This window comes from Bufo bufo, chromosome 1, assembly GCF_905171765.1.
Source record: "Bufo bufo chromosome 1, aBufBuf1.1, whole genome shotgun sequence".
Lineage (NCBI taxonomy): Eukaryota > Metazoa > Chordata > Amphibia > Anura > Bufonidae > Bufo > Bufo bufo.
In genome coordinates, this window is record NC_053389.1 from 649,188,951 (window position 1) to 649,206,562 (window position 17,612).

Sequence of the window (17,612 nt, forward strand, 5' to 3'; positions counted from 1 at the left end):
AAATGTAAGACAGCTTCCAAGCTGTCTTACATTTATACCATTTTCTATGCCTAAAACAGGTGTAGAAAATGGTAAATGAGTCCCCTTCCCCACCCACGTCATGCCCACAATTTTAGGCCTGGTGTGAGAGGGGGAAAAGTCACAGGAAGTGTCGCAATGGTTAGTTCTGTGTCTGAAATATGCCTAATTTAGGCGTATTTCAGATTAATAAATGACCCCCTAAGTCCATAAATTGAATCTATTTTTTTGAAACACTGGGGGATGCTTAGAAGCGGTCATCTGGAGATCACTAACTTTGAAAAAGTACCTTTCAAGTCCTATAGAAGATACAGAAGCATTAGAGATAGACTGGTTAAGCCTGAGATACCAAGTAATGAGAGTGTTGTTCCGTATTAAGTATTACCTCACCTGTGACTTGTCCTGGGTGATTTATGTACTCTGGTGACCTTGTGGGTACCTTATACGTGGGTGAAACCAAGTGTGATAAGCCAGACTGAATAATCATCGCTTCACCATTAGAAATAAACAATCTGACTACCGGAGCCAAAACATTTTAAGCAAAATTAGCATAGAAAACGATTTATGATCCGGGACCATATTATCCCCGTATCCAAATGGGGGGGTGATAGAGTGTCACTCCTCAAAAAAACGGGAATCATACTGGATTTTCTGACTGAACTCGCTTAAACCGAATGGTTTAAATATAGATTTTAAAGTGACCATAGGCATGATGGGATGAGCTTTGCCCCCATCCCTCATTGCCTTTTTTGTTCTGCACTATTTTAGTTATGTTCTGAGATATAAATGATTATTATTTATTTTTTCCATTTTTATTCTTCTAGTGATCCTGAAGAATGTGGGGAGGAGACATGTTGCCATCTACTAGGGACATATCTTGTAGACTGAATTTCTATTCTCTATAGGGCGCGACACTGCTTTATCTCTAGTCATTCTTCCATGAGTGGTGTCCTAATTAGGGTTAATAGTAAGCCCATGGCTAATCCATGTAATACATATCAACATGGTGCCCACAGACTTCCATCAAATCACTAACTACCTGCCAAGAATTGGGCAGAAGGCTTGACTAGTATCCAATGTTACCATGACTAACGTAGAACGCTACTGAAACTGGCTCCGGTAATGTTACAGTGATGTTGTCTGCATAAACAGGTCAGTAAGGCTCAATCAGATGTGCCATAGAATATTTTACCAGGATTTATTTTACCAGGAGTCTGTATAAATATCCCCCGACCCCCATCCATTTACATGAAATTAGGAAAACTGCCACATATACCAGTCTAAAATCAAAATGAAGGGAATATCATAAAACGATGAATGCACAGCCTCTAGTATTCAAACTTGCTGCACCAATGATCACATAAAAGAACCAGGTGAGGCTACATGTGGATGGATGAGGCTTCCAGGAGTATAACACTGTCTGAACTACATAATGCATCACACATGGTCCAGATATTACAGCTATAAAAAGTACAATATGAAAAATGTTCATCGGTAACACCGAGTGGCAGATGAACAGCAGCCGCCACATTTATTGTCACCAGAGGCTTGTTTCCAATGACCACACGTAACACTATACGTTTATTAATGAAGTTTCTAAATGTAATTCAGGAAGCAAGTAGACAAATGTAAATGTGATGTTATTGACTGCTTGTAATAGTGTACTACCTGACATTCAGATGATCAGGAATGTAGCTACGGAAGAGATACATTCTTGTCACATTTAATGCCTTTCCTAAAGCCCAAGGCTTTCCGGGATGCAACTCCATCTAGCATCCTATATTTAGCAGATTAGATTGATTTTTGTTATTCTCTCAGAATTTAGAGGAGATGTATTTTCTTGTGCTACCTCCCTTGAGGTGCTGTTTGATCTTGTGTGAGAATAACAACTTGTCATCGTTAGGATCACAGAAAAAATGAGATCAGAGCTATATGTATTATGCGTGAACCAATAAGCCTAATGAGTGACGTAATGTTAAGGCACATTAAAATTCTTGACAGACAAGAGGGACTGCAAAGAGATAACATTGCCCAATTTATAATTAGTCTTACTTGTTCCTACTCACAGCTATGGGAGGTTTCTCTGAAATGACCTTGTACCTACAAAGGACCTATACACGCATAAGAGTGCATTATATATACTTCTGAAAGTAAGAAGCATAATTGGTATACCCTATGGATCTAACTTATCAAGCAGACAATCAATCTTGCTTGTTAAATGCAAGCAATTAGAAAGTCTGCGCCTTAGACTGGCTGCTTATAGGGAGACAAGTCATGTCTTATGTGGCCTACATTGTATTGCCAATGCTTTTGCTGCCACATCTAATGCTCTTAGATCAGACGTATGGATCCATAAAATGAAAAGATTACATCTTAATACGCTTCTGTGTTAGCCGTTCATGTGTACAGGCAGTGTACATCCTGTCACTGTACAAATGCTGTCTCATCTGGAATATGCAGCTCAATATGCAACATTTTAGAAATGAAAGATCTGGAAATGGAAACAGTGCAAAAATGAGCAATAAAATGAATCAGGGAAATAGAAAATCATTATTATAGAGAAGGAGGAGCCGACTTTATGATGTGTCATCAGAAAATTATCAATTAAAGCAGTTACGTCAAAATATCCAATTATCCTCACTGGGATCCTCACAGGTCACGAGAACGAAGGTCCCGTGCAACCATATGAATGGAGCCACAGGTTAAGCATGCACGCTGCCACTCTATGGGGCTGCCGGAAACGGCCGAGTACAGCGCTCCATGAGTGCAAGGAGTAAAATAGTTTCAATGACAAATGACTAAATGGATCATCATTCATTACCTTTACACATTCATTTACAAAAAATACAATAAAAAAAATTCCAATCAGAAAACAGGTGAATACAAGAACATGTATCAGTATTTAGTAATGAGTGAATTTCTTGAAATTAATTTTGGGCTAGATTATCACACATTGGTTGTCAGAATATATCTGAACCAATTTGAACTTTTCCTGTTGTATGACACTCTGAGGGCCCCTAGAACTGTATCTAAACCCTACAACGACAGCATTAGTAATGTCAAAGAGACATTAACATATATGGCTATGGGTAAATAGATGGCAGTAGTCGGGGGTAACAAACAGCCTGTTTAACCACTTCAGCCCCCCTAGCTTAAACACCCTTAATGACCAGACCACTTTTTACAATTCTGCACTACACTACTTTCACGGTTTATTGCTCGGTCATACAACTTACCACCCAAATTAATTTTACCTCCTTTTCTTCTCACTAATAGAGCTTTCATTTGGTGGTATTTCATTGCTGCTGACATTTTAACTTTTTTTGTTATTAATCGAAATTGACCAAAATTTTTGCAAAAAAAAAGACATTTTTAACTTTCTGCTGTAAAATTTTTCAAACAAAACGACATTTCTATATAAATTTTTCTCTAAATATATTGTTCTACATGTCTTTGATAAAAAAAATGCGCAAAAGGTTTGCGCAAAAGTTATAGCGTTTACAATCTATGGTACAAAAATGTGAATTTCCGCATTTTGAAGCAGCTCTGACTTTCTGAGCACCTGTCATGTTTCCTGAGGTTCTACAATGCCCAGACAGTAGAAACACCCCACAAATGAACCCATTTTGGAAAGTGGACACCCTAAGGTATTCGCTGATGGGCATTGTGAGTTCATGGAAGTTTTTATTTTTTGTCACAAGTTAGCGGAAAATGATTTTTATTTTTTTATTTTTATTTTTTTCTTACAAAGTCTCATATTCCACTAACTTGTGACAAAAAATAAAATTTTACATGAACTCACCATACCCCTCACGGAATACCTTGGGGTGTCTTCTTTCCAAAATGGGGTCACTTGTAGGGTATTTATACTGCCCTGGCATTTTAGGGGACCTAAAGCGTGAGAAGTAGTTTGGAATCCAAATGTGTAAAAAATGCCCTGGGAAATCGTAAAGATACTCTATGGAATTTGGGCCCCTTTGTGCACCTAGGCTGCAAAAAAGTGTCACACATGTGGTATCGCCGTACTCAGGAGAAGTAGGGCAATGTGTTTTGGGGTGTCTTTTTACATATACCCATGCTGGGTGAGATAAATATCTCTGTAAAAGACAACTTTTCCCATTTTTTTTATACAAAGTTGTCATTTTACAGAGATATTTCTGAGTACGGCGATACCACACGTGTGACACTTTTTTGCAGCCTAGGTGCGCAAAGGGGCCCAAATTCCAATGAGTACCTTTTAGGAGGGCATTTTTAGGCATTTGGATTCCAAACTTCTTCTCACGCTTTAGGGCCCCTAAAATGCCAGGGCAGTATAAATACCCCACAAGTGACCCAATTTTGGAAAGAAGACACCCCAAGGTATTCCGTGAGGGCCATGGCGAGTTCATAGAAGTTTTTTTTTTTGGCACAAGTTAGCGGAAATAGATTTTTCCGCTAACTTGTGACAAAAAGTTCAATCTTTCATAGACTCAATATGCCCCTCAGCGAATACCTTGGGGTGTCTACTTTCCGAAATGGGGTCATTTGTGGGGTGTGTTTACTGTTCTGGCATTTTGGGTGGGGCTAAATTGTGAGCAACCCTGTAAAGCCTAAAGGTACTCGTTGGACTTTTGGCCCCTTTACGCACCTAGGCTGCAAAAAAGTGTCACACATGTGGTATCGCCGTACTCAGGAGAAGTAGGGCAATGTGTTTTGGGGTGTATTTTTACATATACCCATGCTGGGTGAGAGAAATATCTCAGTAAATTGACAACTTTGTATAATTTTTTTTAAAACGTTGTCATTTACAGAGATATTTCTCACACACAGTATGGGTATATGTAAAAATACACCCCAAAACACATTGCCCTACTTCTCCTGAGTATGGCGATACCATATGTGTGACACTTTTTTGCAGCCTAGGTGCGCAAAGGGGCCCAAATTCCAATGAGAATCTTTACGATTTCACAGGGCATTTTTTACACATTTGGATTCCAAACTACTTCTCATGCTTTAGGGCCCCTAAAATGCCAGGGCAGTATAAATACCCCACAAGTGACCCCATTTTGGAAAGAAGACACCCCAAGGTATTCTGTGAGGGGCATGGCGAGTTCCTAGAATTACATTTTTTGTCACAAGTTAGTGGAATATGAGACTTTGTAAGAAAAAACCAAAAAACGAAAAAAAATCTATTTCCGCTAACTTGTGCCAAAAAAAAAATCTTCTATGAACTCGCCATGCCCCTCAAAAATAATCTTTATAGCATCGCAGCGATTTTACGGTGTTTTTTCAGTGATCAGAAAAAACATTTATGTCACTGTGGTGGGGCGGACTGAATGCAAGTGTGCGCACAAGATCAGGCCTGATAGGGCGAACACTGCGTTTTTTGTAGAGCCTATAGAACATGTCCTATTCTTGTCCGCAATTGCGGACAAGAAATGGCATTTTCTATATAGTTCTGGCAATGTGCGGATCCGCAAAATGCGGAAAGCACATTGCCGCTGTCCGTGGCTCTGCGGATCCGCAAAACACATACGGACGTCTAAATGGAGCCTTACAGGGGGGTGATCAATGACAGGGGGATGATCAGGGAGTCTATATGGGGTGATCACCCCCCTGTAAGGCTCCATTCAGACGTCCGTATGTGTTTTGCGGATCCGCGGATCCGTGATTCCGCAAAACACATACGGACGTATGAATGGAGCCTTACAGGGGGGTGATCAATGACAGAGGGGTGATCAGGGAGTCTATATGGGGTGATCACCCCCCTGTCATTGATCACCCCCCTGCAAGGCTCCATTCAGACGTCCGTATGTGTTTTGCGGATCCGTGGATCCGCAAAACACATACGGACGTTTGAATGGAGCCTTACAGGGGGGTGATCAATGACAGGGGTGATCAGGGAGTCTAATATGGGGTGATCAGGGGTTAATAAGGGGTTAATAAGTGACCAGGGGGGGTGTAGTGTAGTGGTGTTTGGTGCTACTTACAGAGCTGCCTGTGTCCTCTGGTGGTTGATCCAAGCACAAAGGACCACCAGAGGACCAGGTAGCAGGTATATTAGACGCTGTTAACAAAACAGCGTCTAATATACCTTTTTGGGGTTAAAAAAATCGCATCTACAGCCTGCCAGCGAATGACCTCCCGATCCTGTGAACGCGTGTCCCTGCGTGAGCGCGTTCACAGGAAATCTCGCGTCTCGCGAGATGACGTGCCGATGCGTCCAGGAGGAATAACCCTGCCGCCGCCAGGACGCAATCCTGCGTTCGGCAGTCCTGAGGTGGTTTTAATAACACACTGCACTGTGATTTGTTTTTATTAAATCATGGCCCACAGTTATCCCTTTTGGCAGATACTTTTCTCTGTCTTCTGACTTGTAAAATGGTGGCCGCCATTTTTAGTTATTTGTCCAAAACAAATTGTAAACATTTTGTATTTTGGCAACTTCATATTGAATTTTATTAGTTTAGAATGTATTTGCTTATCTCTATACTATCTGGTTTTAGGTAGGCAACACATTACCTTTAAAGTGAACTGGTTAAGTGGGGTAGGCTATAACTCACCATTACAAATACATAATGTGTGATCTGCTATATAATTATTAAATATTTTATACTGTAATGCTGGCCATACACAAGATAGAAAGGCCGGTCGAACCCACTAGTATCTATGGTACTGTCTAATAATGTTAAGTGGGTGTGTGTTATTGGACATGTTAAATGACGAAATGACCTAAGCTGTGAAGCTGTGGAGTAGTTAGTCTATCACTAAGAACTGGTAGAACTTTTACCAAAGTGAGAAAAATGCTTCAGGAAATGTTTGGATTATTTTTAAAACAGCGTTATATAAAGTGCTAAGTAAAATGGAAAAAATACTCAGCTGGTGTAGTCAGTTCACCACTTGGAGCTAGGGGTCTCTCTACCTTTCTTTCTCAACTATAATATATAACATATCTGAGAGCTCTTTCGTACACTAATAAGAATATATGTCCATAGAAAAGTAATGTAAAGTGGCCCTGGAAAAAAACTAAAAGTAGCCCCATGTTGTAGGTGGGTCCAAACTGAAAGAAGGTGAGGACTACAAGTAGGCAGGGACAACAGAAGTAGGTGAGGACAGCAATGCTGTAGTGCAGCACAAAATACCACCATAGCAGAACCAAATATCAAAGTGCTGCACAAAATACTGCCATCCCCCACTGCAGTATTCAACTGTATCACCATCCTGATGACTTGAATTTAGGAGGGCATCTGTGGACGCTGGCCAAGTGCATAAGCACCTGGTGCCACGAGCATTCATTAATGCTGAGGGATTCAAATCCTTATGTACGAAGTAAGAAGGGCTTCTGTAGCCCCATGAGCATCAGCCCACCAATAAATTGCCTTGAAGGGTCTATGGCCAGTCCACAACTGCATTCTATTAGGTCTGTCCATATATACCTGTACAGTCCAATATAATACAACAGTAATAAAGTCAAGCTGCAAATTACTTCAGAAAACTTCCACATCCTAACTCTATGTGCCTTCAAAGCTGATTAAAAATCTGTACTCTAGATGTTCTGCTATAAATGTGTTCTCATCTCTCCACACTTGATGTTTCAAAAGCTGTCACTAGGAAAGATCAAGGCTGTCAACATCCAGAATCCCTATACTGCTGGATAGGCAATTTTTACATAGTGCATATATTAGTCTAGTCTACATGGGTTTTGGTGATTCTACCAATGACACATTTAGAATACTGTTGCGCTGTTTTAAACAATTCCAAAAGCTAAAATTTATTTTAGATCATGCCAAAGTATATAGATTGAAGCTGGTAGATATGTAGACTTATTTCCAGGGACAGATTATATTCAATGAACTGTCAACTATGACGGTACCATTGAACACATTTCCTTCTAAAATTAAAAAGGGGATACAAAAGAAAGTTACCAGTAAACAAATGTCCTTGACTTGTCCGATATCTGTCCTTTTCAGTCACATTTATTTTTAGCATTTTTCTTGGTACATCTGTTTTGGCAACCAATATGATCACTATTAATTCAGCTTTCCCTGACTCCTGACTGTCAAATCAGTTTTAACATTCAGGAGTATAGGAAAACAGCAAAAAAGCAACTTATAAACTCTTTATGGAAATATACTGTAAATCTGTGCATGAAAATACTATAAAGGGGTTCTCCAATTTCATAATTAAATACAGTATTTTTCTAACAACACTGCATATTTTGCTCCATATACCTGGTTTTCCTATCAGCACTTTTCTTTCTCTTTTTTTATGCATCATTCTGTGTAGGATGTTTAAATGCAGAACTTCCTGTTGGATTTTCTAATCAAGCCCAGCATGCTTTGCTCTGTAGTGTTTCACAGAGCTTGCTACACCTAGCTAATATGGATAGGGGAGGTAAAGAGGGTGAGACCACTGCAGAGAGAACAATATGGAAGGCAGGCCACTCTTTCAAAGTCTAAGGAGTGAAATAATTTTTAAAGACCACATGGCCATGAACACAAGGCCCACATACACACTAATTGTGAATTGTTAGACATTTACCTTCCAAAGCATACTTCATATCCTGTGCAAATAAGTTCCACATCACCTCTGCACTGAGTTTTCCCATGTTGAGCTCCTGAGGAAACCTGGAATATAAAGAGTCCCATTAGTGGTTTCTTGTGACATTGAGCACAGATAATAAAGAAAAATTATTTTGTGGTGGGAGATTAAAAGGTTTGTTCAGCGGTGTTGATTTTCTTTTTTTGTTTTAAATGAGCTTTTTTGGATTCTTTTACCTCACCGATCTGAGCATTCTGGGTGAGATATACACCTCTACAGCACTTTACCAGACAGCCACCCACCATGTTACATTAGAGAGGGAGGGAGAGAGATGGAGAGAGCTCAAAGGGAGCTAAAAATAAATATAAGCCATACACACCATCAATGATCCCTCATTGCTGGCATTTTGATGCTTCTCTGGTCCCTGCTGTTCTCCACTTCCTGGTCCCAACTTTGACGCACCGGAAATGCCAGAAAAGGCCCAATCAGCCAATCGCTGTAGAGGTGAACCTCCTCATCCAGTGGTTGACTGAGCAGGTGATTCCTGGTATATCTGGTGTGTGAAGCTGGAAATAGGAAGTGAGGAATAGCAGGGACCAGAGCAACATCATAAAAGCAATAGTTCACTTGGGATGAGCATTGTTTTTTTTTTGTTTAAACCCCTTGTGAGTCATAGATAAAAAAAAAAAATCTTACTGTTGTACAACCACTTTAAGCACTGAAGAATACACTTACGGAATAAAAGCATTTTGAGCTGATGAATTGAGGTAACCAACTTAAAGGGCATTTGTCACCGCATACCACTAAGTCAATCTATTTTATACCACAGTTTTCCATCCATGCTTGTAAGCAGAGTCCTATGTCACCTCTGGTGCACTGTACATATGCACAGTAAATGGAACGTAGATTGCCCTTCTGCCTAGTGATTACCTTGATGACTAGTGATGAGCAAAGTTATGAAAAATTTGACTCGGCTGCTTCGTCGAATTTCACAAAGAAATTACATTTTTGTGATGAATTACTTTGTCACGAAGCACATTCCTTTGTATGTAGTGGGCACAATGATGTGGAACGACGATCACGCTGCTCTTAGTCATTGATCCCCTAAGATGCCATGTTCATAGCTGATCACATCATCTTCTGCTACAATTGAGGCCTTTCAGGGGTTAATCAGGTTAAAAAAAAACATACTCACCGTAGGCTAGTTTCACACTAGTTTGGAATATGGAAACAGCGGCTCACCCCAAACACTCCCAACAGGCCAGGTGCTCACTCCATGGATCCACCCGAATCCAGAGAAAATGGTGCAAAAAGTATGAATAATAGGAGGGCACTCAAAATATCCGGGACCACCAGGAAACAAATGTCTATTACCACATTTAATATAAAAAATTGCTAGCATAAAATAGTACATACATGAGATAAAATATAATACGGTACAAACGTGGTATAAATGTGCCCTCGTGGGCATTCCTGGATGGTACCAAGCAAGCAATGCAGTGGTACCACATAAATAATATAGTGGCCGCTCTTGCAAGCTGTGGGCTAAGTCCTGAGTAGGTAATCTGGATCCCAATGTGTTGTCTTCTGGGAATCTATATTGCTGTTGGTCTATAAATTAGACCGCACTGCCATAGGTAGCGTAGCGATGGTATATCGATAAATATAGCCCCATGGAGCAAAGTACAATACCCCTCTTCTTTTACTTACCACACGGGACGCCGATGTGAGTCCGGGCGGCGAAGCAAGGACTATTTTCCATCTCCACCAAGTAAAAGAAGAGGGGTAATGTACTTTGCCCCATGGGGCTATATTTATCGATATACCATCGCTACGATACCTATGGCAGTGCGGTCTAATTTATAGACCAACAGCAATATAGATTTCCAGAGGACAACACATTGGGATCCAGATTACCTACTCAGGACTTAGCCCACAGCTTGCAAGAGCGGCCACTATATTATTTGTGTGGTACCACTGCATTGCTTGCTTGGTACCATCCAGGCGCTTATCTCATGTATGTACTATTTTATGCTAGTAATTTTTTATATTAAATGTGGTAATAGACATTTGTTTCCTGGTGGTCCCGGATATTTTGAGGGCCCTCCTATTATTCATACTTTCACACTAGTGGTTCTATTTTCCAGTATTGAGATCCGTCATAGGGTCTCAATACCAGAGAAAAACGCTTCCGTTTTGTCCCCATTCATTGTCAATGAGGACAAAACGTAACTGAACTGAATGGAATGCTCCAAAATGCATTACGTTCCGTTTGGTTGTGTTCGCATACCGGAGAGCGGTTTTCTTTCCGTCATGGGATGAGAAGCAACAAGGATCCATCATGACCCCCAATGCAAGCCAAAGGGGACAGATTTGTTTAACTCTGACACTTTCTGATACAATAGAAAACTTATCTGTCCCCCATTGACTTTCAATGGAGTTCATGACGGATCCGTCTTGGGTATGTTAAAGATAATACAACCGGATCTGTTCATAACGGATGCAGATGGTTGTATTATCAGTAACAGAAGCGTTTTTGATGAGCCCTGAAGGATCCAGCAAAAACGTTAGTGTGAAAGTAGCCTTATCCATTTGCTTGCGGAGAGGCGGTCCCGGTCATCTTAATTAAAGACACTATGTGAAATCTCGTGCGATGACATGATGACGTCATCACACTGGCCGGGAGTGGTTACGTCATTACTGATGGCATCACCGTACCCAGCCAGCATGCTGGCGAGGTGATATTACACGCCACCCCACAAGAGATTTTGCACAGTATCTTCAATCGAGATGGTTGCTGCGGCCTCTCCACGAGCAAATAGATGAGGTGAGTATTTTTTTTTTTTATTATCACCATTTCAGGACAAATAGATTTTTTACCACGAAGCGCAAGGAAATTTGGCTTTGTGGTGAATTGCATTTTTCCTGAAATTCAGATCTAAGTCAATTTGTTTGGCTTCGATTCGCTCAACACTATTGATAACCATAATGTCCTCTGTACTTTTACCCTTCTTTCTTCGGTCTTTTTCATGGCCTCTTCTGCTTTCTCCCTAAACACGTTTTAACAGAAGGATGGTCTAAATGAGCTGCCAGACTTCTTGTTTGTTTGTGGAACACAATAACATAATATGTGGTCAATCATCTCAGATGGTGTGTTACTCAAAATAGAGTGCAGCCTTTTTTATGGGAGTTTGCATGTTTTTACTAGAACCCAGATCTTCATTAGAGGGGCTGTTCCACAATCAACATTTATCACCTATCTGCAGGTGAAAAATGTCTGATCGTTGGAGGCCTCACCACTGAGACCCCCACAATCACTAAATTAGGGGTCCTAAACCCCCAGTCTTCCTCACTGCACTACCATAGTGAAGAGGAGCTTGAATGAAGCAATTGCCATGCAATAACCCTGCCACTACATTCAGTATCTATAAGACTGACCGAAACAGCTGAGCACAGTCCCATAAACATTGAAAAAGTAGTGGTCCAAATGTGCGATCATTACAAGACTGGCCACCTTCCTCTGGCCTCCCGTACATTCTGGGACCATTTGCAACTTTTAAACACTCCCTGGGGATACGCAAATATACAAAGCCACCCACACGGAGACTATTTGAATTGCATAAAAATGCGTTGTTATCCGTCCATGGTTTAATTACTAGATATATCTACTTGTTTTGTCTTTGGGCTACAGTTGATTAAAAGGGACAACTGTGGGAGTGTGAGAACGACTTTGTTAAACTATCAGCTTTTCATTAGAGCTTTTCATTAGCCCATTTATACAGGGTAACATCTCTATTGGTATTACTGTATGTCCCCTGATGAACAGCACCTTGAATGGTGCAGGAAAACACATCAGAAAATTTTCTTTATGATCATTAACCCTATATTTTAAGGGGAAACTAAATAGATATGGGGCATTTACATCTGTTAATATATACAGTTACAATCAGTGATTCAGTAATGTTTGTGTACCGATTTTTTATTTTTGATACAAGGACCAATTGACTGCCCTGACAGACTTTACATCTCTATGGTGGTGTTTCCTATCCCTTATCAGTGCTTTCTAGGGTCACACAGGAGGTTCCTGAAATGGGATCGTCCCTATTGGGGTGGCCATTCTGTTTATAGGCAGGGTTGGATAATACTATGGACAACGGTTGAGGGTCAGCATTTTCTGTTCTAAATACTATACCGCATCCACCCCTGGTTAGCCCACTATATTTTAGTCCACTATTTTGGGGTTCAAATGAGATTTTATATATGATTAATAAAGGTTACATCATAACTGGTGAAGGAATTCTGTGACTTCTAAATGTCTATTCTGGACAACCACTTTAATAAGTCATGGTGCAGAAAATACAGAAGAACACTCTGTGTTGACTAGTAAATAGCAGTTGGCTACAACAGTCTTTCAGTTTTTCACCCAACAAATCATAACTCATTGTCTACCACCGCGACTGAGGATATTTTTCCCATCTATGTTTATTCCTTAGCATTGATCAGATAGTCAATGTCATTCAAGCGCCCTGCTGTTTCCACTGTCAGATCTCAGCATTTCAAACCCAGAACTGTGTACAGATCAATGATAATTCTGACACATCATCATTTTTAGTAATGCATTCATACTTCTAGCCACAAATCTGATAATGTCATCATTTATACAGTCCTGAAATAATACAGGAGCGGAATCACAAATGCGAGGTAGCCATAACCACGTAAATGTGGGAAAGCAGAGCAGTGGATTTCTGGTTAATTAATGTATTGAGTGCCTTTGGGCTTAGCAGAAGACGTACTCACAGCATGAAATATTTGCCATCAATATAAGATTCTTTTCTCAGCATGGGCAAACTAACACTGAAGAGCAAGACTTCTGAAACAGTGATAAATAAGCCTGCAAGCGTTCATCATCCTGTTAGACTGATTAAAAGATAACTGTGAAGCTAGATTTTTTTAGGTCAATAACTACTCCTGATAAAAGCAATAGGTTCATTTCAATATCTGTTTACCAGACAGCTCTTTCAAAGTGATGAAATTGGAAAAGTGATTAAATGCTTTTCTCTTAATTACTAATTGTTCATAAGTAGAACACCAAGTAAACTTGTCTAAAGTATCTTGATTTGCGTCAGAATGCATGGCTCATGCATGCTGTGCCAAATATATGAAGTGTATGAAGTGAAGTGTTTTGTTTCAATTATGACATGCTAGACACAAGTTTTTATTTTTAGATAACTTTAGCACCAAATTTTTGTCTAGAAAGTTTCAGAAAGTTTTTATCACATTTTTTGGACAGAAACAACAGCAGCTCCAAAATGGTATAAAAAGCGGTGCAGTGTTCTGACGGTGCATTGTCCTATGGTGCATTGTGGCACATTGTGTCACTTCATACCTTCATCAATTTCTAAAACAACATCACAAAGTTAGACATCCAAGTCACAAATTTGGCACAAACTAACAATGGCGCTGGAACAGTATCTTAATATATCTGCTCCACTGTGTATTCAATGGGAAAACTGTATACAATAACATAAAAAGTATATAAGTCAAACAGAACTCTGAAATCTAAAAAGAGCAGCCTGGGGTTGAAATATCGGTGAAAGTATTTGCAAGGAGCAGAAAGCAACAAAAAAAAAAAATCCACTACTATTTGGCCAAAGACAACTTTAATATTTATCAAAGTGATCCTCTCCCATACAATATGATATGAAGCCAGCTTATTTGTTCATATGCAATTTTTTTTGCTATAGCCTGTATGGGGGCACATTTATTAAGACCGGTGTTTAATAGAAGCCCATAACTGGCGGTGATTCCGCCGAAGTTATGAAGAGACGCAGGCCTAACTTCCAGCATCCAGCGCCAGTTCTAAATGTAAGACAGCTTTCTAGCTGTCTTACATTTAGACCATTTTCTATGCCTAAACCAGGAATAGAAAATGAATTGGTGGCCTGTCCCCTTCCCCGCCCACACCACACCCACAATTTTTGATTGGGCGTGAGCGTGGCGTATATCCGAATAGTAAATTACCCCCTATCTTTTTTCTATGTTTCTACATGGTTCACAGCATGTCTGTGGTTTCTCACTTTGCATGTTTCAAATATCTAATTAAAAAATCCTGAAATCTTGAGCAATATGACATTTTTGTATACATGTCTATACCTAAATATCTGCTAGTCTACACTGCATTTGCATTAATTCTATAGGTTGATAAAGGTATATCAACAAGTAGGGGGGCTACCAAAACATCCTTTGACAAGGCTAAGGTGGTAAAATTGCTCTTTAGCCCTGATTCTGATGGTCATTCTGATTTATGTCTTCAAAACAGAGATGTCTGCCATTCAATGTGGACATTGGTATGGCCCTTGGGGAAGAGTAGCTTCCAGTGAACCAAAGGCCCTGTCCCTAATTACGTTCAACATAAGCTCTAGTCTAGCTTCAGTCTAGATTCCCAGTACAGAAAGCTAAAGGACCTGTACATCTAGAAAGGGAACTGTGCAGAGAATAATATAGTTCCCAGGTTAGAAAACTGCATCTGCCAAGACCTGTGATTACATAATCCTCATCATCACAGGTCCTGCTCCATCTAGTAAAGAAATTGAACAGAGAATGGTGTAGCTCCCAGGTTAGAAAGAATGCATGTGCCAGGACCTGTAATGACATAATCACTAGTGTTGACCACGAATATTCTAATCGCAAATTTTTATCGCGAATATCGGCACTTCGTGAAGATCTAGAATATAGTGCTATATCTTCGTAATCGCGAATATTCTAGATTTTTTTCATCAGTACCCTCACTGCTTCTTGCTTGTGGGCCAATGAGAAGGCTGCAATATCTTTGTCTGAGCTATGCAACATCCCTAGCAACCAATAGGAAAGCTGCCTACCCCTTACTATATAGGAAACCCCCCAGCAGCCATTTTCTGCTGTTTTTTGCAGTTCTGAGAGAGATAGAGCAGTGTCATTATTGTGCTCTGTGCTTTGCTGTGTCATCTGGATCCTTATTCAATTACATTAGATAGTTAGATCATATATATAATCCAGATAGTCAGTCAGTAATAATAAGTAATATCTACTCAGACCTGATAAAATGTGAAGTTGCATGTATTGCGCCAAAAATTCTGCGCATCATTAGTGCCGATTTGCACAATCGCGAATATATTGGAGCACTCTATCTGCATATAAAGCTATTGTTCAGCCATGCATGCAAAATGTAATGAAAAACAGTGCTGTAATGTAAAATTACTTACAGTGATCAGGAGTTCTTCCTCACACTCACAAAAGTTGCTGCCAACCATTTTCTCCAGTCTCAGGAAAAATGTAGCAAAAGTGAGCCACGCCTGTATTGCGTGCGCAATATGTGCATATTACATTGCTGATTTTCACAATCAAGAAAATAGTGACTGGAGATCACGATTTCTAGAATATGTGAATTTATGGCGAATAATAGGCCAAAAATTCACGAGATATTGTGAAAACTAATATTGCCTATACTGCTCATCACTAATAATCACATGTCCTCTTCAACCCCCAACAGCATGGATAAGAACGGCTGGGTGAGCTTTCTATTGAGACTAGAATGGAGTGGTAAGAGGACAGCCTCCATTTTTCTCTTCATTTGCCCCCATTCCCTGTTTTTACTCATATCTCACTCATATACCGTATAATACTGCAGACAGTTACAACTACCTAATGTACCTCACACACAGTGACCATAATGTATAACTGACCATATACTTCTGTACACACTTCATCTATTAAACCTTGTACGACTCACATCAGTACACTATTCTATATAATATATATATATATATATACAGGGAGTGCAGAATTATTAGGCAAGTTGTATTTTTGAGGATTAATTTTATTATTGAACAACAACCATGTTCTCAATGAACCCAAAAAACTCATCAATATCAAAGCTGAATATTTTTGGAAGTAGTTTTTAGTTTGTTTTTAGTTTTAGCTATTTTAGGGGGATATCTGTGTGTGCAGGTGACTATTTCTGTGCATAATTATTAGGCAACTTAACAAAAAACAAATATATACCCATTTCAATTATTTATTTTTACCAGTGAAACCAATATAACATCTCAACATTCACAAATATACATTTCTGACATTCAAAAACAAAACAAAAACAAATCAGTGACCAATATAGCCACATTTCTTTGCAAGGACACTCAAAAGCCTGCCATCCATGGATTCTGTCAGTGTTTTGATCTGTTCACCATCAACATTGCGTGCAGCAGCAACCACAGCCTCCCAGACACTGTTCAGAGAGGTGTACTGTTTTCCCTCCTTGTAAATCTCACATTTGATGATGGACCACAGGTTCTCAATGGGGTTCAGATCAGGTGAACAAGGAGGCCATGTCATTAGATTTTCTTCTTTTATACCCTTTCTTGCCAGCCACGCTGTGGAGTACTTGGACGCGTGTGATGGAGCATTGTCCTGCATGAAAATCATGTTTTTCTTGAAGGATGCAGACTTCTTCCTGTAACACTGCTTGAAGAAGGTGTCTTCCAGAAACTGCCAGTAGGACTGGGAGTTGAGCTTGACTCCATCCTCAACCCGAAAAGGCCCCACAAGCTCATCTTTGATGATACCAGCCCAAACCAGTACTCCACCTCCACCTTGCTGGCGTCTGAGTCGGACTGGAGCTCTCTGCCCTTTACCAATCCAGCCACGGGCCCATCCATCTGGCCCATCAAGACTCACTCTCATTTCATCAGTCCATAAAACCTTAGAAAAATCAGTCTTGAGATATTTCTTGGCCCAGTCTTGACGTTTCAGCTTGTGTGTCTTGTTCAGTGGTGGTCGTCTTTCAGCCTTTCTTAGCTTGGCCATGTCTCTGAGTATTGCACACCTTGTGCTTTTGGGCACTCCAGTGATGTTGCAGCTCTGAAATATGGCCAAACTGGTGGCAAGTGGCATCTTGGCAGCTGCACGCTTGACTTTTCTCAGTTCATGGGCAGTTATTTTGCGCCTTGGTTTTTCCACACGCTTCTTGCGACCCTGTTGACTATTTTGAATGAAACGCTTGATTGTTCGATGATCACGCTTTAGAAGCTTTGCAATTT

General features: G+C 40.1%; 1 protein-coding gene across 3 annotated transcripts in view; it reads right to left on the bottom strand.

Annotated features, from left to right (window-relative positions):
• The window catches only part of UNC13C (unc-13 homolog C), a 793,844-nt gene that overhangs the window by 252,120 nt on the left and 524,112 nt on the right, over positions 1 to 17,612 (bottom strand). For all 3 annotated transcript variants that reach the window (XM_040413932.1, XM_040413931.1, XM_040413930.1), the window contains one exon: positions 8,539 to 8,624. In XM_040413932.1, the coding sequence (XP_040269866.1) occupies positions 8,539 to 8,624 (86 nt within the window). The remainder of the gene's footprint in view (positions 1 to 8,538; positions 8,625 to 17,612) is intronic.